This window comes from Syngnathus leptorhynchus, chromosome 8 (assembly GCF_054491065.1).
Source record: "Syngnathus leptorhynchus isolate UIUO chromosome 8, UIUO_Slep, whole genome shotgun sequence".
NCBI lineage: Eukaryota > Metazoa > Chordata > Actinopteri > Syngnathiformes > Syngnathidae > Syngnathus > Syngnathus leptorhynchus.
The window spans coordinates 3,914,702-3,936,428 of record NC_141202.1 but is presented as its reverse complement, the minus strand read 5'-3'; the positions used below and the strand labels follow the sequence as shown (position 1 = coordinate 3,936,428).

At 39.7% G+C, this 21,727-nt stretch overlaps 4 protein-coding genes across 4 annotated transcripts; all 4 read left to right on the top strand.

Annotated features, from left to right (window-relative positions):
• The first annotated feature begins 329 nt into the window (after positions 1-329).
• hibadhb (3-hydroxyisobutyrate dehydrogenase b) lies at positions 330-4,184 on the top strand. The gene is made up of 8 exons (XM_085919337.1): positions 330-435; positions 1,310-1,470; positions 1,586-1,695; positions 1,770-1,891; positions 2,748-2,881; positions 2,965-3,041; positions 3,112-3,268; positions 3,639-4,184. Exons 1-8 carry the CDS (start codon positions 366-368, stop codon positions 3,795-3,797), a joined length of 990 nt encoding a protein of 329 aa, XP_085775463.1. The 5' UTR covers positions 330-365; the 3' UTR covers positions 3,798-4,184.
• Positions 4,185-6,023: 1,839 nt separating this feature from the next.
• hoxa13b (homeobox A13b) lies at positions 6,024-8,178 on the top strand. The gene is made up of 2 exons (XM_085918230.1): positions 6,024-6,813; positions 7,929-8,178. Exons 1-2 carry the CDS (start codon positions 6,066-6,068, stop codon positions 8,174-8,176), a joined length of 996 nt encoding a protein of 331 aa, XP_085774356.1. The 5' UTR covers positions 6,024-6,065; the 3' UTR covers positions 8,177-8,178.
• A 5,633-nt stretch (positions 8,179-13,811) lies between these two features.
• Positions 13,812-15,948, top strand: hoxa11b (homeobox A11b). Its single transcript, XM_085918637.1, has 2 exons — positions 13,812-14,376; positions 15,641-15,948. Exons 1-2 carry the CDS (start codon positions 13,812-13,814, stop codon positions 15,871-15,873), a joined length of 798 nt encoding a protein of 265 aa, XP_085774763.1. The 3' UTR covers positions 15,874-15,948.
• A 3,075-nt stretch (positions 15,949-19,023) lies between these two features.
• On the top strand, positions 19,024-20,967 carry hoxa10b (homeobox A10b). The gene is made up of 2 exons (XM_085918496.1): positions 19,024-19,789; positions 20,427-20,967. Exons 1-2 carry the CDS (start codon positions 19,024-19,026, stop codon positions 20,699-20,701), a joined length of 1,041 nt encoding a protein of 346 aa, XP_085774622.1. The 3' UTR covers positions 20,702-20,967.
• Positions 20,968-21,727: the final 760 nt, after the last annotated feature.

The following is a 21,727-nucleotide window of genomic DNA, read 5'->3' as shown; positions in this document are numbered from 1 at the left end:
TAGTCACATTGATATTGTTTTGGGACCCTTGGGAACGTATAATGAATACAATTTCGAAATTTTGAAAGTAACTAATTTATTAAATTTTCGATGGATACAATGAGTAAAACTCTTGATACATATAACTGTTTTAATTTTTTACTGCTAATACAAGAAACACATCTTAAAACAAAAACGTTATCAAAAATAAAATTTATATGCGTCGATTTTGACGCGCACAAGCGCGTATCCGCGTAGACCCACCCTCGTAGGCCATTGGCTGAAATCTGTGGGCGTGTATGGTATGGCACGTTAATTGATTGGCCGAAGAAGCCGTCATTGAATGACGTAATATAGCGTCAGCAAGCTGCGAAAAGGAGACAAGCATGGCGGCCGTACTGAGAGGGAGTTGGTACCTTGTCGGAAGGCGGTGCAAGAATGTTCACGTTGCGATTGGTAAGGATTTTGAGTTGAGGCTATTCAGCTGCTTCGCTTACCTGCTGGCCTTTTAACACTTTACCTCCATCGAATTGCAAAGTTTTGCAAGAGACTTGAAGAAGTTCGAGTACATTTTGACTCACTGTTAAGCTAGTTCAGGGGTCTTGTGCTCTTATTTCCATATTTGAGGAGTTTTTGCTTGTCTCGGGTTCATCTCGTTTGCCAACTAATGACAGTTTCTCTCTGTTAATGAAGAAAATATGTCATTGTGGTGGCTTTATTAGTACTTATGGAAGAAAAGGGCTTATATGTGCCGTTGCTTAACTCATGTCTGTATTTAATGGATATTATGTAAGACCTCCACTTACTGTCAATGTCAGGGCTGAATTTATTTGAAGGCCCGACGATTTAGGTCGAAAAATATTTATTAACATATTTTAAACACGTCAATTATTTCGCTGTAATCTTGCAGTTTCTGTATGATTCTGCGCTGTAGTAAAAAAGTAATCGAGCCAAGCTAATCATTAACACACGTTATTTCTAACTTTCTGATTTCTTCTTTTTTGTTTTTTTTTGTTTTGCTTGTTGGCTGTGTTAAGGCACACAGTGTGGCGTATTAGGCAAATATGCAAAGACAGAATGAAAATGATGACATTTTATCCTAAAGCTAGCATGCATTTGTCAAAAAATAATTAAGACTTTCCAGAGGTGCACAAGTGGTTCTATTTTTAATTTTAATTCTAATTAATTATAGAGATGGATCTGGGAGGGATGGCGGTAATGCCCAGGCCAGTCTACTTTTTATCTTGAAATGGATTATCAAAACCTAAAGACAGCAACATTTATATTTATTCCCATTCCTGATAATAAGCATTTGAGCTTTCTATTATAGCTTCCACGCGGTCCATGGCCTCCAAGACACAGGTGGGCTTTATTGGTCTTGGAAATATGGGAAACCCAATGGCCAAGAATTTGCTGAAGAACGGATACCCAGTCATTGCCACAGATGTCTTCCCAGAGTCTTGCAAGGAAGTTCAAGAACTGGGTGCCCAGGTGGGCTAGTAAAGATTTGTATTAACCTTTTTTTTTTTTTTACTTTAAATGTATCTTAAATTACTTCCACCTGTTTGTTCTCATCATTTGCCATGACATTTATACGTTTTTTCAGATTGTTGATAATCCCGCCGAAGTGGCGGACAAGGCTGACCGCATTATCACCATGCTGCCCTCCAATCCAAATGTTATTGACGTGTACACTGGCGCCAATGGGATTCTCAAGTATGGCTCTCAGCTTCCCTTATAATTTGCATCAAGTTTCCAGATTCTAATTTAACAAGTTTTGTTAATAACAGGAAAGTGAAGAAGGGCTCCTTGCTCATTGACTCCAGTACAATTGATCCTGCTGTGTCCAAAGAGATGGCGGCGGCTGCTGAGAAGACGGGGGCTGTTTTTATGGATGCACCTGTGTCAGGAGGTAAGTTTTATATACAGTATATCAGATGTATCGAATCTTGGCACGTGGGCCAAAATCTGGCCAGCTGTGTAATTATATTTGGCCCACCAAGACAAATTAAAATACTAAAATTACAAATTGTCTTCTCTCATATTTATCATATTTTTTACAATTTTAGCAGGGTTTTTTTTTTACTAATTTCTGATTTCAAAACTAGTTATTACTTCTTTAGTTGCTTCTACTAGAGTTGCCAACAATCTCGTCGTATCAAACCAACTCGATGGCTTTCCAGTGGGAATCTTGTCTGCGTCCACCGCCAACAACCAAATTCCACGGTGCCAAATTGCACATATGAGCAAGGAGACCCCACGGAAAATGTTGGCTGCCTTCCATATGAGTCCTGTAAACTCGATGACTGATTCCATCATTTCCCGGTACTCGTGTGGCTTGCGTTAACCTCAATGAAACAGCAACATTTGATTTACTGCATTATTTTTTTTTCTTTGACTGGATTGGTGGCTTTTTCTGTCTGTCCTCATTTATTCACAAAATGCCCCAAAAAAGTTCATCTTAAATTCATCAGTATGGTTGCTTCCAACTTCCAATGTCTAGTAGAGATTTGAAAATCTTAAGTATGAAGAAATACTGAAGGTCTCTGACATGTAGCAGATCTTTTCTATCTGTTCTCTGGTTCTACCGCTCCCCCGAGACCAAATCTGTCAGTGAGTAACTGAGACAAATATGAACACACATGGCAATTTTATGAGCACATCATTGTGATTTGCCTCTGCGACGTTTCATCCATCCATCCATTAACCTCTCAGAACAATTTGAAACTGGCAACAAACCGTGACAGCGGCGTGATTTCCATCGTCAGGTGTGGGCGCCGCCAATTCGGGAAAGCTGACTTTTATGGTGGGAGGAGCCGAGGAAGAATTTACTGCCGTCAAAGAGTTGCTCAGCTGCATGGGTGCCAACGTGGTCTACTGTGGTCAGGTTGGAACTGGACAGGTAAGAACACTTTTTGGGATTTCATTCCTTGTGCGCCCTTTTTGTTTGTTATCAAAACTCTTTTTCTCAATTACTAAACGCAGGCTGCTAAAATCTGCAACAACATGCTCCTTGCTATCGGAATGATCGGAACGGCCGAAACGATGAATTTGGGAATCAGGTAGAAGTATCTGAATGACATCTGTTGCCCAAATTAGATGAATGAACACCCGAATGTTCCCTCAATCCAGACTTGGTCTCGATCCAAAACTCTTGGCAAAGATCCTAAACATGAGTTCGGGACGTTGCTGGTCCAGTGACAGCTACAATCCTGTGCCTGGAGTGATGGAGGGAGTTCCTTCTGCAAATAACTACCAGGGAGGCTTTGGCACTCAGCTCATGGCAAAGGTTTGTTTACGTCTGTGATGTCCTGTTAACCTTGACTCATGAAACGGAATTCAACACTGAAAAAGTCACCCAAAAATGTTTAAATTCAACTTTTTTTTAGGGGGAGGGGGGCGTGGCATAACTGTGAAAAAAGATTGATTTATTTGTATTATTTTTTGGGTGATTTAAATGCCTGAAAAATGAGCTATAATCACTTTTCGGTTGGAAATTATTTGAATTCCTCATTTGAATGCCTCAATAACTTTTCTCCAAGAGTAATTAGAAGTCAAGTCCATTGTGAAGATTCCGCAAAATAATTTTCACTTGACGATTGCGTTGGGTTTTGTACAACGCCCACTTAATGTTCATGAGAAAGTTTTGTCTTTATCAGGATCTCGGTTTGGCCCAGAACACAGCCACCAGCACAAAGACCCCGGTTCCACTTGGCTCCTTAGCTCATCAAATCTACCGGATGATGTCCGCCCGCGGTTATGCCAGCAAAGATTTCTCCTCTGTGTTCCAATTTTTGCGTGAGGAGGAGGGACAGTAACACGTGCGTCCTCCGCTCCGTCCCGTGCGTGCCTTACCTTTGTGGGCGCACACAGCCGCTGCCATATCGGAGTCGGGGGGGGGGGCTTTTGGGGACCCGATCAGGACTTTCTGAAAATTGTCAGACGCAGCGTTTGACTCAACAATACAACACTCCTTTCTCTGTTGGAGGCCATACTGTCTGACTTGCGGAGGATTCCAAAAGCCTGTCCCGAGTAGTAGCACTTAAGTGTTAGATGGGGATTTTAGTTACATGAATGAGACCGGTGTATTTCTCGTTTGCAGTTCTTTTATGTTACTCTTCTCTCTCTTTTCAATGACCATCGGCAAATGTGACTTTAACAAAGTGTCATATCTTGCAAAAGAAATAAAGACGACGTGTCTTGAGCTTCCTTGTCACACCATAATGTCACCTTCAAACACTCAACACAGATCATTCCTATTAATTACTTAGTACATTTTGTGAGTTTATTTTTTTTTTTCTTTGACTTTATAGAAACTTTTAGGATGTAAGCCATGAGTCATTTTCTCCTGCCGTTTTTGCGCGGCATGTTTCTGATCCAAAAAGAGCCACTGAGGGGCCGAAGTGCCACAGGTCATGCGATCACAAGACGAGCCCATAAAAAGTCCATTAAGCACTGTAGGCTGAGAGCTGCGTTGTCATCCGCTTGATAGGTACTGCAAACATTGCAGTACTTTGCTGTCACGCCAACTCGCTCCCGTTTATGCTCAATGTGGTTTCACGGCGTACACTGATATTTGTTACATGAATGTTCTTAAGTGGTTGTTTTAAATCAAATAGTACAGGTTTTCATTATAAGACAATTCAAGTCCAAATGTGTTATTTGTTAGAAGAGCGATGAAAAGATCCAAGTGAACAAAAGACTCCACAATAACTTTAAATCACTTAAGTTAAAGTGATGTTCTGTGTAAATATTCAAGGCCATTTTTTTTTTTTTACCTTTCACATTCACAACTTAAATGGTACAGAATATTTAGTCAGCAGAATTCTGATTTAAAAATAGCTTAGCACTGGTGGAACATTGTGACTTCCTTGGAATCATTTCCAGAAAGGAAGTTTTTCCTATATATATTTGTTTCCTAATTATTTTGAGAATCATTAAATGATCAGTGTTGTTATGGATGAATATTATTTATTAATATTTTTTTATTAAAGGGAGTCAGCAATTTATTTGACAAATTTGTATCAAGAACGTAAAGTGTGTCCTTTAATTTTTCTATATATCCTTTTAAAAATGCAAACATACTTGAAAATCACAATGGGTAGTGTGTGAGCGTGCGTGGATGCGCGAATGCGCATAAAACGTTTTTTTATCATAAATGTTCACACATTTTAAGTTAACCCTTTAAGAGAAATTAAATAGCCTATCCCCTCCGCAAAAAAAAAAAGTACACTTGCACGTATACGCCATGAACTCTGCCCATAAACATTTACGGCCTCCAAAAGGTGGGAAAATTCTATTAAAAATATATATGAAAAGACCTCATATTTAGCACAAAAAAAGTTTCACTTCCTAAAACACTAAAAGTTGCAATTAATGTCAAATTTAATACATAGTGAAATTCTACTATGAAATGTTATGCTGACATTTTTTAGAATATTGTTTTGAGCTTTACAAAGCGAATTCTGTTTCTTTTTATTTTACTTATTTTTTTAGGGGAAGCAATTACTGATTGACGGGCGGTTTTTGTGTTTGTGTGTAAAGCTTCCCTTTGCTATGTATGCTCTTCCATTGTGTTTGGGATTCTTTTGTCTTTCAACTTGACCTTGGACTCCAGCCGCGTCTTGCATGCCCGTCTTTGGACTACTGCAAGCAAATGTCATCTCATTTTTTATGATCATTATTATTTCAATTAAATGGACCTTGACATCTTTTATTCCCATGAGAAGACGGTGATTAATATTGAATTATTAAATAGACGTCTGCGTAAAAGCTGCTTGGGGATTTTTTTTTTTTTTTAACAGGGGCAAGACGCTGCACCTTGGACTCATTAAGTGTTTGAAGAATGCTTTGAAGCCTTAGCATATGCAACTGTGCATCACTATCCAGAAATTAATTTTGATATTGTTTATAGCAGACCTCTAATCGCATTTTAAAAGCAAAAAAAACTAAAAAAAATCACGAAAGGGTGTGTTGTTTGTGTGGCTTGATGTGCCTTATTATCTCCTGTGCAGACCTTGCTCATCTCCTTTGCATATCACGTGTCTGTCCCGGGCCAATAACCTCGCGATGGTTCCGTGTAGGGTATGGTTCCCCTGCCAAAGAGTCCCTTGTCTGGGTGCATTCGTTCGAGGGGGGTTCGAGGAAAAAGACCCGCATGCGTGCACGTGTTGGGACATGCTATGACCGCGTCATTGCTGCTGCACTCGCACTGGGCCGAACCGCTCATGTTCGTCTACGACAGCAGCGCGGACGAGCGCGCCAAGAACATGCAGGACGCGCCGTTCCCCGGGGGGAACTTTGCGCCCAACCAGTGTAGGAATCTACTGGCGCATCCCGCCTCGCTGGCTCCGAGCAGCGCCGCCTACGCCAACGGCGACGTGCCCGCGTCCAGCGTCGGGGAAACGGCCAAGCAGTGCAGCCCTTGTTCGGCCACGCAGAGCTCACCTAACGCCTCCCTTCCGTATGGATACTTTGGCGGTGGAGGCTACTACCCGTGCAGGCCGGTGTCCCACGGCAGCTCCAAGGCCTGCGCGCAGCCCACCTCGTACGGGGATAAGTACGTGGACTCGTCGGTGCCTGCCGAGGAGTTCTCCAACCGGGCCAAGGAGTTCGCCTTCTACCAGGGCTACTCCCCGACTCCCTACCAGGCGAGCTACTTGGACGTGCCAGTGGTCCCTACGCTGAGTGCGCCCCCCGAGCCCAGGCATGACCCCCTCCTGCCCATGGATCCCTACCAGCCGTGGTCCATCACCACCAACGGCTGGAGTGGTCAAGTGTACTGCGCCAAAGAGCAGCCCCAGGCTAATTCTCTCTGGAAGTCATCCTTGCAAGGTGAATTCTTTTATATTTACAGTTTTAGTAATACTTCAATGTTTTCTTGTGACAGCATAATAATATTGGATGTTATGGTAAGAAATATGCAAATTTCTGTCATGTCTCCTTGCATTAAGTACAAGAATACAAGGGCGTGCATGCATATTCATTTTTTCGGATTTTTTTGTTTGTAACGTATGTTACGCTTGGAAAGGAATTGAAAAATACTAAATACAGTTGAAGGGATTTTTTCTCTTCTTTTCAGCTGGAGGACCACCAGGCTAATGTGAGGATTATTATACGATACAGTGTTTTCCATGTTGATACGCAGAAATTGATAAATGAGAGCTTTTGTCTTATATTTTCCAGTCCGGTATCTTTAGACAATTTACCTTGTCCAAATAAAATACATTTTCCAATGTGCAATGGACGACACTTAAAGAAATAGTGTTATTTTTCCCCCAATTGAGTTTAAGAGGATAACGCCCATGCACCTCCACATGAAATGCATTTAATTAAATGTCGTGTTTTACCTTTTCGAAAAGTCACCCGTCAGTATGACAACAAAACAAAATATTCTATGATTGAAATATTTGTTCCTATGATTTCAAATGCTTAAATATCACAATTCCTTCCCCCAGAACGGCATCTGTCGCGTGTGTGTGTGTGTGTGTGTATATATATATATATATATATATATATATATATATATATATATATATATATATATATATATATATATATATATATATATATATATATATATATATATAGTTATAAAATGCATAAAATATCACATATTACCCCTGCAATAATATGACATATTTGAATGAGTGCAGTAAACAAGCAAATATTTATTATTATTTTCAGCAAGTTACTGTAGCACATTATTTTTATATAGCCGTTTTGCTCTTTTTTACTCTTAATTTATCTATTTATCACACAACAACAGTTGATATCAGTTCAATGTGTTTTTCTCTTCACTCGCACACAATTCATCTGATTCAAAGCGTTATGAATGCAGACAAATATTGAAAGCACCACATGTGTTTTTTTTTTTTTTTTCCATTTTCCTACATTGAGTGTGCGTAAAGAATTGAAAGTGACACGTTGCATCTCCTCCAAACATGCAGCAGATAACACATGTGGCGGTAGCGGGGACAGCCAAGTGCGCCGTGGCAGGAAGAAGCGCGTCCCATACACCAAGGTGCAGCTCAAAGAACTGGAAAGGGAATACGCCACCAATAAATTCATCACCAAGGACAAGCGCAGGAGAATATCTGCGCACACCAACCTGACAGAGAGACAAGTGACCATCTGGTTTCAAAACCGGCGCGTAAAGGAGAAGAAAATCGTTAATAAATTCAAAAGCTCCTGCTAAGTTCTCGTCGATTTTGCTTTTGGGGAGGGAAGGGGGGGGGGGGGGGGACAGGAATGGACACAAACGTGCCTTGATCACAAATAAACTCTTCTATAATTTATTACCTTCACTTTTGTCGCCAGAGTGCCTCCATTCACCTTTCTTGCTTCTTTCCTTGCGTTTTAATTGGAAGCAGTCCACGCAGCGCGTTGACAGAAAGTCGGAAGTGTTCGCGACAAGTGTGTGTGATTTTTTTTCCTCCCCCCCCCCGCTCTCATTACTGCTTCCCACGCATATTCGTCTTCATTAATTTTCACAAAAAGTCAAAACTCCAATTACAAACCCAACAAGCATGTGGAGTTTTGCAAAATATGTAATTATCGGTGCTAATTTATGAAGTAGCGACATGTCTTTTTGGGTTAATCACAAAAAAATGCTCCATGTAAATCAACTTTTTCAAGCCGAAATGAAGAAATGACGCACCAATCAAATAAAGCGATTACAGTTCCTAATAAAGTGGTTGCATTTGATGTTTACAATCGCTTAACGGGGTGATTCAAGTCATCCATGTCGCACCTATTGTCACCTCGTTTTAATACCTCATAGAGATTCCTTTTATTTGTTCAGATTTATACCATGAAATAAAAATTGGACTTTTTCAGTCGTTTGACATATAACGTGTCTGAGGTGGTTGTCACTGTGTATTTCTCTTGTCTGTCAATTGTGATTTTAAAAGGAAAAAAAAAATCAAGAAAGAATAATATCGTGTGGACGTATTTAAATTTGTAAATATTTTGGGGACACAGCCAAATGAAAATGTCAATAAAGTGGCTTTAAAAGCGCGCGTGTGATTCTCGTCCTTTTTGAAAATAATATTGGGATATTGCTCACTGACGTTAGAGTCGTTCAACTTGTGATTAATTGTTGAATTGTGTTCATTATGTCTTCAGTACTAATATAGCCTTTTATTTTATTTTGTTCAGACAAAATATGTAGGTTGCCGCCGAAACTGTCGAAAAAAAGTTTTAAGGTAAGACCTACATATTTTGTCTGAACAAAAGAAAAGTATTGTTGGCTATTGTCATTAATTGACTTTTAGCTGTTGAGGCTATTTAGAGTTTGTATCCATCTAGTGGACAAAGTCTGTCGTTACAGCGTCTGTGGGGAGACTTCTGCATTATTTGTTAAACGTCATATATCATCAAAAGTAAAAGCAAGCCATAAGTAAAGGTTCTCAATAATAATAGCAAATACAATGTAAAAATTAAAGAGATAATCGAGTCAAAAATATTGGAATTTTGGTGTAAATGTAATGTTGGCGATTTAATATATTTTGAAGGTTCATTATCATTTGTTTTTATTAGTGTTCATTTTCCCTAATGGGCCCAACATACGACGGCTTCGAAAAAAGTAAGTTTTGAGATTTTCCTTCTTATTGAATGTATTTAAATCTTAAAGAATGACATTTAACTGACTGAAAACGTATTGTTCTGTGAAACAAACAAAAAAAAACTCAAGATGGACCTTGACATTGCAACCCAGTTATTCACGGGTAAAACACATAATTCTTAAACAGTAAATCAATAATACGAACTATCTTGTATTGATTGAATGAAATTTCTCATTACCTATGACTTCCATGACATTTTGCTTTTTCAATGGCTATGGTTTTGTTTTGATTTGGTTCCATGAAGCTTGCAGACCTCATTCAGTCTCTAATTTGGTGTCATTGCGCCCCCTAACGGTAAAGATGCTAAATCGTTTGTAAAACAAAGCATGAGGTGTATGTCACCATCCATCCATCCATCCATCCATTTTCTCAACCGCTTTGCCCCCACGGGGGTCGCGGGCGTGCTGGACCCTATCCCAGCCGTCATCGGGCAGTAGGCAGGGGACACCCTGAACCGCTTGCCAGCCAATCGCAGGGCACACAGAGACGAACAACCGTCCACACTCAAACTCATACCTAGGGACAATTTCGAGTCATGTGCTCATGTACAAATGCTTCCTTAACTTGTGATGTAGAAAAACTTGGCAACTTGACCTTTCGACTACATTGAATCTCTGCTTTTCACAACTACTGTGAGCAAAAACAATCTTAACCTTAAGATGATCTTGCACTCATATTAAAAAAAGGGAGGCGTATTTGTTTTAATAAATGTAGAAGAGAAGAAAGGCCACACACCCCACATTCGCCTTAAAAATCCAAATTTAATCATACACTTGAAAAAAAATTAAGAATATATTTTATGTATAATTTTCTGAATAACTGCAATTCAACATAGGCAAATTTTAGCTATAATTAATTATAATTTAATCATTAATATAATTATATATCATTTGTAATCATTTTAGCTATCTTATTTTCACATCCTCCATTTGCTGCAAGGACAACAAACTGAACCTCACAAAATCACCCATTCTCAAATAATTATTATTTTTTTCATTGTCATGGGCTCCTTTCCATCTGCAAAAACGAACCTGTTACATAATTCAAAAGTCAGCACAGCAAGTATAATTGTTTACTTGTTGCTTTTGGTCATCATCTTAAGTGCAGGCTTGGAGGGAAGTGTGGCTTTTACTTCACGGCAGACATGTTTTTATTATGACTTCCCTCCCAGTGAAAGCGCCTCTCTGGGATTAATGCAATAACACACATTATGAGTGTCTGGTTAACCCAAAATATTTATTTGAAAACCTCTTTCGGTGGGCCAAACACGCCACCAGCTTGCCACTCTGGAAGCGTTGACTTTTTTTTTTTTTTTACAGATGAATGAGAATCATAGAAGAATGACCAAAATGTGTTTTCATTTTCAATGAAGGAAAGAAAGAAAGTTGGTGTGTGAGCAGTAAATCAGCCTGTACAGAACATTTAAAAAAATGTCTACGCCAGAACTCGCTGTGTGATATATGTGACACATGTGGCCACTTATGAAAATAAATTACACTTACTGACAAATGGAGTCATAGAGATGCATTTACATGCAAACTTAATGGAATTAATGAGCGCAGCAGTGGTATCGTAAAAATAATAAAAATCATTGATTATAATCTCAAAAGCTTCAAAGCATTGTACTGAAACATTGTACTGCATGAATGTCAAATCAAAATTATTTAAAATAGTGCAGTGTTTATCTTTTAGCATCTTGAAAGTCAACAATCAACTTAGCTTGATCCAAAGCATACCACATCATATATTTTTTTTTTAAATCCATCAAAACAGCTTTGAAATAGTTAAAACTGTAGCATACTCACATTAAATTTAAGAGTTTGGAATTGTAACGAGACATGTATACTTCTGTTTGTCCCGCGTTGCCATGGTAACCTCATCTTTCTCTATTTCATCAGTGAAGCCAGAAGTAGAAAATGCTTTGAGTGTGGGTGGGGTTGGACTGTCGGTGTGGAAAAACACCACATGCCATTTAGGTTTGCAGTTTTTCAAAGCGGGTCAGCATCGAGACTTTGGCAAAGTGGAAGGGGGAAAATAACGTGTATTTATATACTTTGAAAAGTGTGATCACTGAGGTGTGTGCATCCTTTGGGGGTTCCCTGGATATGAAAAGTCTACACACCCCTGTTTGAAGATACTAGATAATTGGAAAAGAAAAATCAGGATGGGAAGTCAAATAAACAACAGTGGTAATATTGCAAAAGTGTGCACACCCACTATCGTGGATGTAGCTGTCAGCAGATTAGAAACGTCATCTCTCCTTAATAACGTTTTTGTTTCCATCAAACACTTCATTTCTGTTTTCCATCCATCCCCGAGGTGTCAAACTCGAGGCCCGGTGCCCAGATCCGGCCCACTACATGATTTTATGTAGTCTGGAAAGAAGAAAGTCTGGAAATGATTTGTGTGGATAGCACACTTTTCAACTTTCTCACTGATGCATTTCAAGAAGAAGCATACAAATAATACTTTTTTTAATTGCGACTTTGTAACTTATAAAAGTTTGTTGACAAACTCCTTTGCAAAACTATACATTACTTGAACTATAGTTTGCAACTATTTTATGAATTTAAACTGACAAAACAAGTAATCCATCAATATGATGCTAAAAATGAAAAACAACATTGCAGAGGCAATTATGGATGTACAAAATGGTTTTAAATAACTGACAAATTTCCATCATCATCGCAGCCCTTATTGACATTTCTACCTTGATTTATTTTTGGTACAGGGTCTCGCATTACAGTACAAACCCACTTGAGATTTTTTTTGAGGGGTCAGTAGTGCACCTGTTTTTCAATTGTTCTTTTGACAATTTTTAGAACTTGTAAAAAAAAAAATCTGACGTTTATATGCTTTGTAATAACAAATAATTTGATTGCAAAGTGAAATGATAATCCCTGTACATTTCTGTGCAAATCTACAAGATTACTGTACACAATTTAACCAACATTGATATTATTTGCGGCATAGTGTCATGTAACAAATAAAATATGATCCTTCAACGTTGGTTTCTAGCCTAAAAAGCTTTTAAAGAAGACACAGATATCAGAGAACTTTAGGAACCACTCTCACAAAAGCCTCTGTGACACTATAAATTGTTTATAACTGATGGCATGCAGGAGCTTTCCAAACCATAAATTGTGGTGGAGACTCATTGTGTGGCAGAAAAGGGTACTGCCACGTCTTACTTATTTTCCCTGGGCTCATTATTTGGCAAATAGCACATCAATGTAAATGTTAACGACGTGATAACAAACTAATAAGGGCCAATTTACAACCATTTATTTACCCTTAATATACAAAAGTATTTATTTGCATAATGCAGGCCGAGTTAACTCCATACAAAATTCCTTTGCCCTCCAGACACAACATGATCTTTTTTAATTTATTGCCTAATTGTTTCTTATGAAGATAATACACCAACTAGGCCTTGCAAACGATTTCAACTCATGCAGGTTAAATTTTGTGGATGAAAACGTCAATGTTTGCGACAACCGATCGTGACGTCACGATCAGTTGTCGCATTCATTGCAGTGTCACGTGGATGCATATTTACATAAACATAACATTTGCACATGCGCCTTTGCATTGACGGACAAACTTAACACAATGTTAAAATCATTTTAATGTTAGCCTGATTGCATTTGTTTAACATTTTTGGAAAACAGTTACATTTGGAAAAAAAAAAAAAAAAAAGGCCGGTTGACTGGACCTGGACATAAAAACTAGCGATTGGTCATTGTTATTTCAAATCCCAGTAAAAAAAATAATACTTTCAAAATATTATTGTAAAAATGAAAAAAGTCCTTAACTTTCATGAGACACATTCACCTGACATGCACGGACTATAAAGCCTCTTCTTATTTGGTCCAACCTCAAACAAGGTTTGACTTGGAGAAAAGTACTTTGAAAATAGCATGCGTTGAAGAGATGCAATTTTCCCCCTCCTCCACGTGTATTTTCCCCCTGGCTCTGCAGCCAAAGGTTGACTTTATAGCGGGGAGCCATTGACTCACAAGCTCCTGCGGGCCCATTGAGGCGTGTGTCATGTAGTGCCAGTGGTCACATGGCTCGGGATCGACATGGATCTCATCTCACTCACGCACGTCAGCTCACGACGTGCAGGGCTCAGTGCGCCTCACTAAAGTCACTGCAGCTCCCTCAGTCAGCAGGATGACCCCGTGCTGAGGAGGACGGTCGAATATGGATTTGGATGCTTCCAATATGTATCTACCCAGCTGCACTTACTACGTCCCCGGAGCGGACTTCACGGCTCTGCCGCACTATCTGGCCCAGGGTCAGCCCTCCTGCCCGGTGGCTTACTCCTACCAGTCATCGGCTCTTCCTCAGGTTCCGTCCGTGAGAGATGTGGCGTTCAGAGACTATGCGGTGGACGGCGCGGCCAAATGGCACCACGGCAGGGGGAGTCTTGCGCACTGCTACGCGGACGACGGTTGGACCAGTCCGACCCCCCGCGGCGGAGACCTGCCGGGGAAAGGCGTTTCGTCCTCGGGTTCCACCGTTGCGCCTGGAGGCTTCCACGGCGGCGCGGCAGCAAGGAACGGCGTCCTGCCGCAAGCTTTCGACCAGTTCTTCGACTCGACTTACGGCGGACAGGAGCACGGAGCCACACCGGGGCAGGATAGGCTAGGCGCGGTCAAGTCGAGTCCTGCGCCGGCTCCTCAAGCTCCAGGCTCGGACACGCCGGAAAGCTGCAGCCCCAAGTCGTCTCCCGGCCTCGGCGAGGACAGGAGCGGAAAAGGCGGCGGTGAGTATGGACCATGGTGTCACTCTCGTCTCGCTCTAATAAAAGACGCTTTATAAGCTCTTTTTAAGGTTTATGGTTCTTAAGGTTTATGGAGGGCCACGAGATTTAGCCTGACAAAAAAGTATATTATAAACGACAAGATCACGTGCTTGGGCTTGAAATTGGCCGTGAGGGGTTTAAAGTCAAGATAGGCTATTCCCATTTTGGATCCTGCACAGATTTCGCATTTGACTTTTTTTTTTTATGATGAACTGTTTGCAACAATGTATGTACGAGACTTTTATCAATCTGACGTTTTAATATTCAACAACAAACATTGACTCCGTCAATAATCCACACCTTCGCAACCTTTTTGTGTTTTTCTTGATCAACTATTTCAAAAGCATTTTTGATTCTTTTAGCACTTTGAGTAAGAACTGAAATGTTCATTTTAACCGCAAATATATACGTTTTCAATTTTTATTCACGGTTCATCAAATATACTTAGCAACAATTCGAAAAATACGCATAAATTCTACTTTAAACTTAATGATTATGAAAAAAAATTTCCATGTTGAAAACATGAGCGCAATGCACATTTTGGGTATTTATCGATATTATTGAACTCAAACTGTAAACGCTTCGTAATACCAGCCATATAAAAACTAGCGACCACCGTGATATAGTTTTAAGTCTGTTTTACGCACACAAATAAACACTTAAAATCTCTCTATTTTACAGGCAAATAAACTCCGATATTTACTTTTACTTCCCGTTACTCTCACTTTTCTTTCAAATGATCCTTCCGAATCTCACGTAGCTTTAAATGAGCTACTGAACGAATTCAGTTTTAAACTTGACCCCGTCCGCTCTCCGTATCAACAATATGAAAAACCAGCGAAGCGTTTAATCCAACTTTCAAGGCTTTGCCTTTAAGAGCTGTTTATAATTTAATGAGCAATATGTGTACAAATTTACTGAGTTTCCAGGCATTTTAATATGCAGCTGGCCTAACCAACGGAGCCCGTATGCAAGCAACACTTTACGCGCAGCCCAGTGAAACCCGAAGCGGACTATAAAAACTACACTTGATACTGCTGCTTCCAAAAGTCCTCTTGACTTACATGATTGTTTAAAAATGATTTTTAATACCTCATATCAGTGTTTAAGCGCAAAGGCCTTGAGAGGAGGAAAGCACTTGAACCCTTAGCTCATTGTGCGTAATCCTCCCATCTTGACCCACTTATAAATATCCAATTAATATGATCTTTATGATTACGATTAGGTGTCCAGAAGACGCGCAAGAAGAGATGTCCATACTCCAAGTTTCAAATCAGAGAGCTGGAGAGGGAGTTTTTCTTCAGCGTTTACATCAATAAGGAGAAGCGGCTGCAGCTTTCCCGGATGCTCAACTTGACTGACCGACAGGTGAAAATCTGGTTTCAGAACAGGAGGATGAAGGAGAAGAAACTCAACAGGGACCGTTTACAGTACTACACCAGCAACCCCCTGCTATAAAACATGGACTATATATACGTCAAACACCTGCACGCCATTGGGAACTCTTCAAAAGTCCAAATGATGTGTCATTAAACGCCCCTTTCCTCAATTATTATTATTATTATTACTATTATTATTATTATTTGTTTTATTTTTGATGTTGTTGTTGTGACAAAAATGCTCTTATGTTCTTCCCCCAATTTGTATGCTCACATTTACACGCTCGCACGCACAGACTGGAATCGTTTTATTCGTACTTTTAATATGATATTGTGCAAATATATATATATTGCATATCGTGCAATGGCTGGAGGTGATTTTTTTTGGGGTGCTGTTTATGTGTTTTAGTGTGCTGTGACATATTCAATCATATTTAACATGTCCTTCAGCGCTTCCATGATCCGAATTGTAAACCAGTAATATAAAAAAAAATCCCCCTCAAAATCCCTGTAGTGAAACTAAACCCTTTATTTTTGTTTTATATTGTGGCACGTATTGTTCGTACGCAAAACCTCTCTTCTCCAAAGCATCAGTAACAGGATCTGCTGCAGCTTTTAATTTGATATCCATTACAAAGAGCCGGGTCGTTTCCTGCCGGCTATTTTCTAACCCTACATGCCTGTTAGGAGACGGGGTAAAAAAAAAAATCCCCCACGTTTTTGTGATAAATAGAAAGTCTGTTTGTATCATTTTGGAAGTTCCCATTTAAACATTCAACATTTCTTATGCTCTAATTTCTCCCATTTACCAAACATAATGCATCTAAGGGTTTATTTAGCCAGCAGCGTGTAGTAGAAATAGTAAATATAGACGAAAATCAACATTTGTTTACCCCAAAATTCGTTTTTCCCCCCCTGAACCAAGCTTCTAAAAAGAGCTTGAATGACCTGCCATTAGATAATATGGCTTCCTTATACCGTACATCCTGTGAGACTCCCAGGAATTCCGCTTTGATTGCTGCACATCCTCCCAGTTGCTCCAGTAACTTGGCCATAAAAAAGGCGGACTCGTCTGGAGCATTTGGAGTGGAGTGCAATAAAGCGTCTGAGAACCAAGGTTATTAACTGCGACTATAAGGAGGCTAGCAAAACAAGAGGTGCTGCACCATTGAAGGCTGCGGCTCTCCTTGGTGCAGCATCGGCACGCCAGGCTGTTGCAGGAATATTCTGGATTGGTTTTTTTTTCTCCCCCCCAGTTTGGGTGTTGTGGCGCAGTTGAAGGCCTTGCTGCTTTTGTCCACAGGAGGGCGCTCCACCGATCAATGTCAATGCCGTTTGATTCATTCCGATTAAAGACGCTGGTTCAGGGGTTCACTCCTTCAGGTAAGCATGATATGATAACGATGTGTGTGTTTCTCCTTGACTGTTCACTTTAACTATCTTTGAAAAACACAATGGAGGCACTCAAGTTGGTCGACAATCTTATCATGCAATAAAATATTATCCGGCTAATTGTATCAGATTGTGGTACGAGATTGTGCAAAAATTATGGCATCGTTAAAAACATACAATTTTTCACTTATAACCTCAGACACACAAAAAAAAGGCCTGCTTTGGGTTTGAATTGTAAATTTCCATGTTATTTGTAAGTGATATCATTATTAATATCTGTCGGTTGGCATTTATTTGTCTGGCAACTCAAGACAAATTTAACAGACTTGTAATGACTGGAAAGAACAAAATGTAAGAGAGAACATCAAAAGGTCATCATCCATCATTTTAACAACTCCCGATTAAAAAAAAAAGAATATTAATATAAACATATGCAAGGCGCACATTTGGTTGAATTACATTTGCGCTCTTACGTTTGCTCACTTTGGCGGAATTTGTTGGATTTCTACCAAAATAATTCGAAATGTTTTTTTAAATGCTTGGCAACAAGTTTCAAAATGGCGCAAAACAAAATCAGACGTTCGTTTCGTCTAATTTTAGATGTCATTTTTTTAAATAGGCACGTTTTTTTCCCATTTTTCAATTTTATTACCCCCAAAGCAATGTAAACTATAATGTTAGGAAATATAATACAATGTATTCTATTTCGTAACATTCAATACACCATAGTAAAACAAAATCAACGCATAGTCAAAATGATTGACCCAGTTTTTAAAAACTAAAACTAACGCAACTCACATCTAGTTTCTTTTGGAGGATTTTTTTTCTTATTTAGTACGCACGGTTTTAATCCATAATTTACTGAAAACTCCTATTTCTTAAAAATAATTTATGATTTACGATTGTATATAACACACAATAGTTATTTACAAAAAAATAAGTAGATAGAGAAATCACCAAAAAAGCAACAACAACCTTTTCATAAGTATCTTTCGTAATAATTGATTCTGTTTAAGAGGTTTATAAAGAATAACGTGGATACACCAGATTTTAAACGAAATATATATGAAACATAATATAACGTTGAAGCAAAATTGTATGGAAACATTTAATATTTCATATGGATGGATTAATATTTAATACAATTCGTTTTAAGGTCCACGAAATATGCCGTATATGAATAAAGATGTGTTGTATATTTATGTATTTTCAACGATTTTTGATTGTCATTGGCTTTCTTAATCATCAACGGAATAAATGTGCGTCATTAAAGAGTGTTCACAAAGCAGTGAAATCGTAAGATTCATTTTCATCCACTAATAAAAGCACATGTTGAATCGGTGAGGCCAAATGTAGCAGTGAAAGCGTCAAAAAAATGATGAGCGCGGCCCAGAAAAAGGGGTCAAGAGTCCCTGTGGAAGACTTTGAGGACCTTTTGAAAGTATGATGCACCGTGATGCACCTTTACTGCTCCTTTTCTTTACAGTGCTGTAAAAGCGGTCATAAAGTAATACATTGCGCAAGACTGCTTGCAGCTTTCAACTGCCTCACTTGTTAAATTTCACTTTGCATGCTCCGAGAAGATACTCAGGGTTCAACATCCCCTCATTCAAATGATATTTTACCCATAATCCCATTTACACGTGCACCCAAACACACACACTTTTTTTTTTTTTTTTTTGCACTTTTCCTGACTTAACCTATACCAAAATATACGACACTGGAGCAGGCTGCTCGGACTGGGAGGAGTCTGTAGCTTCCTGCTCTTTTAATTGGCTGCGGGCTACAGTGAGAAGCGTGAGTATCACTAATTATTCAGCAATGTTTTGCACAAGAAATGTCGGGCAGATTGGGCGATCTTCACCTTAGCACAACCATGACATGCCCCAACAACCAGGCTGCCAACCCTTTTTTTGTGGACTCGCTAATCAACGTGAGGGGCGATGCCGGCTCTTATTATCACAGCAACGGCGTATATTTGCCCCCGGAATACTCATACGGACTCCCCGCTGGTTCCTCTTGCTTCCCCGGGATCTCGAAGCGCACTGAGGGGAGCGCCCCCAGCAGTATTCCGCCCTCCGCGCCTTATGCTCCTGGTATGGAGACATGGCTGGAGGCGTCTCGCTCCTGCAGAGTCGAGCAGCCTGGTGGGCAACATCTAAGCCAGCAATGCTCCTTCTCCGCCGCCATAAAAGAGGAGAGCGCCTATTGTCTCTACGAATCTGACAAATGCCCCAAAGGAGCCACGGTGGAGGACATCTCCTTCTCCGGAGCGTCGTGTCCACCCACAGGCAGTAGCACCGTGCCGGTCCCCGGCTACTTCCGCTTGTCGCAAACCTACGCCCCCTCCAAGCTTTACCACCAAGCCCAGCCGAGCGTGAATAATTTCCCACCGCAGCGACCTCCCCGTGCGCTCGCTCAGCCGGCTCCACCCGCTGTGGCCGCTTCCTCCGGGAAGCGGGAGAGCCACGAGGAGGCGCCCGTGTCCGAGCCCTGCGCCCCGGCTCGAGATGAAGACAGCCGGCTATCATCCGATGGATCGTCGTCGTCCCCGGAGCCTGCGGATGCTTGTGGCTTGGAGTGTGAAGAAAAGCCCTTGAAAGGTGCAGTACATGCATGTGCTTTGTGTGAATTATTGATGAAATGAATATTAATTTGCAAGCTTGTGGTCATGCTACAACGATGGAGTAAATAATGCAGGTGTAAAAAATACAACCCAGTGTGAGTATTAAACACGTTGTGCATCAAGCTTAATGGGAATTTGTGATGCAACAGAATTAAAAACGAGCCATATATATATATATATTTTTTTTTGCAACACCCACAAGAGAGATAAACAGGCACAAAGTCTTCTTGTATCACATTAATCTTGTGGCTTGCCTTGCCTGGGCTTCATCCAGCAAAGAGGCTTTTGTGTTTTATGTCTTAATAAAAGAAGCGTTTGCATGCATGGGCGTATGTGTATCAGAGACCGTGGGGGGGGGGGGGGGGGGGGGCATATGATATGGCATCATTTGGATCCATGTAGACAGATGAAAATGAAACAGCCATCATTATTGGGCGTGCAAAGTATTATTATTTGCAGGATGATTTTTTTTTTTTGCGTGTTTGTAACATTTACAGTACATACAGAATAAACAGAGCAGGAAAGAAATTTTCTATTCTAAAATGACCTACTTTTTTTTTTTTTGTCATGCTCGTCCACACCTGTTGCCTCATTCGTGCGTGTAAATTTCACAGATGCTGGTAAAATGGCGAGTCCAGCAAACTGGCTGACTGCCAAGAGCGGCAGAAAAAAGCGCTGTCCGTACACCAAACATCAAACTCTGGAGCTGGAGAAGGAGTTCTTGTTCAACATGTACCTGACCAGGGAGCGGCGCTTGGAGATCAGCCGCAGCGTGCACCTCACCGACAGGCAAGTGAAAATCTGGTTCCAGAACAGGAGGATGAAACTGAAAAAAATGAGCCGTGAAAACAGGATCCGGGAGCTGTCTGGAAACTTCGCTTTCTCATGAGACTTATAGCGGGACTCGTCGTCTCCATCTCAGCCGACTGTGAGAAGAAACGGGACTCTCTATAATAGGCTAACTTATTGAATGTTATTATTTCTGCTTTTAATCGTCGTGGATGTGTATTTATATAAATGACGTTTGTAATCGTGGTATTTGAAATGTTCAGAATGTGAACGCAATGTATGTACATAATGTATAGTGGAAGCATATGTGCATGGAAAATTATACCCATTCGCTGTTACAGTAAGAAATTGATGAGTATTTGCACACTTTTTTGCTGGTCAATATATAATATTAATAATAATAAAAAACAATCTTTACAATTGTTAACTCTTTATTTCATTGACAAATAGACGCTGTAACGATGCCCGTTTACGGGCTGATTATATTCTTTTAGGAAATTTGGATTTTTCCATTGACAAATTCCCATTGATAAAATCTTAAAATCTATCTTTGTAATGGTACAATTTCAAAATGAATTTCAATTTCTTATGACATAACGTTGTCGCGTTATTATTATTATTGTTACAGATGCATCTTTGGTCATTGTTACTCCCAATTATTTGTCACTGTTGCCAATGACAAAGTGTTAAAATGCACGTGACGTCACAGGACACAATGTTAAACTCCATCTGTGCTCATTAGTTGTCATACCCTGGCAGAATTTGTGAAAAAATATTTTTTGAAAGGAAAAATATGACTAGAAACAGGGACTATATCTTTATTTTCTTTATAGATAAGTTTTAGTTAATGATTGTGTTTTTCTGCAACGAATTACAGTTAAACTTGATTCTTATAAAAAATAAAATAAATATCTTTATTTACTTTGCAGAATGGTAAACTTGAAAATTTGCCAGGGTATGTAAACATATGTGCACCTTTTATTTCCAAATGACAAACTGTTAAAAACTTTTAAAATTCCTAATGAGGGTTTCATGTTAAATGTATTTTAATACCCAATGTAAAACGTATGGTAACAGCACGTGACACCATCTTAAAAATCCTTCTTGGCATGCATTTGGAGTCCAA

What these genes read in the sequence shown, in the direction of transcription:
- hibadhb (XM_085919337.1), top strand. Translation starts at nt 366, where the DNA reads ATGGCGGCCGTACTGAGAGGGAGTTGGTACCTTGTCGGAAGGCGGTGC. An exon ending in GAATGTTCACGTTGCGATTG is followed by an intron (nt 436 to 1,309) that starts GTAAGGATTTTG and finishes TTTCTATTATAG; the next exon opens with CTTCCACGCGGTCCATGGCC. An exon ending in GCACTCAGCTCATGGCAAAG is followed by an intron (nt 3,269 to 3,638) that starts GTTTGTTTACGT and finishes TGTCTTTATCAG; the next exon opens with GATCTCGGTTTGGCCCAGAA.
- hoxa13b (XM_085918230.1), top strand. Translation starts at nt 6,066, where the DNA reads ATGGTTCCCCTGCCAAAGAGTCCCTTGTCTGGGTGCATTCGTTCGAGG. An exon ending in CTGGAAGTCATCCTTGCAAG is followed by an intron (nt 6,814 to 7,928) that starts GTGAATTCTTTT and finishes CCAAACATGCAG; the next exon opens with CAGATAACACATGTGGCGGT.
- hoxa11b (XM_085918637.1), top strand. Translation starts at nt 13,812, where the DNA reads ATGGATTTGGATGCTTCCAATATGTATCTACCCAGCTGCACTTACTAC. An exon ending in CAGGAGCGGAAAAGGCGGCG is followed by an intron (nt 14,377 to 15,640) that starts GTGAGTATGGAC and finishes GATTACGATTAG; the next exon opens with GTGTCCAGAAGACGCGCAAG.
- hoxa10b (XM_085918496.1), top strand. Translation starts at nt 19,024, where the DNA reads ATGTCGGGCAGATTGGGCGATCTTCACCTTAGCACAACCATGACATGC. An exon ending in TGAAGAAAAGCCCTTGAAAG is followed by an intron (nt 19,790 to 20,426) that starts GTGCAGTACATG and finishes TAAATTTCACAG; the next exon opens with ATGCTGGTAAAATGGCGAGT.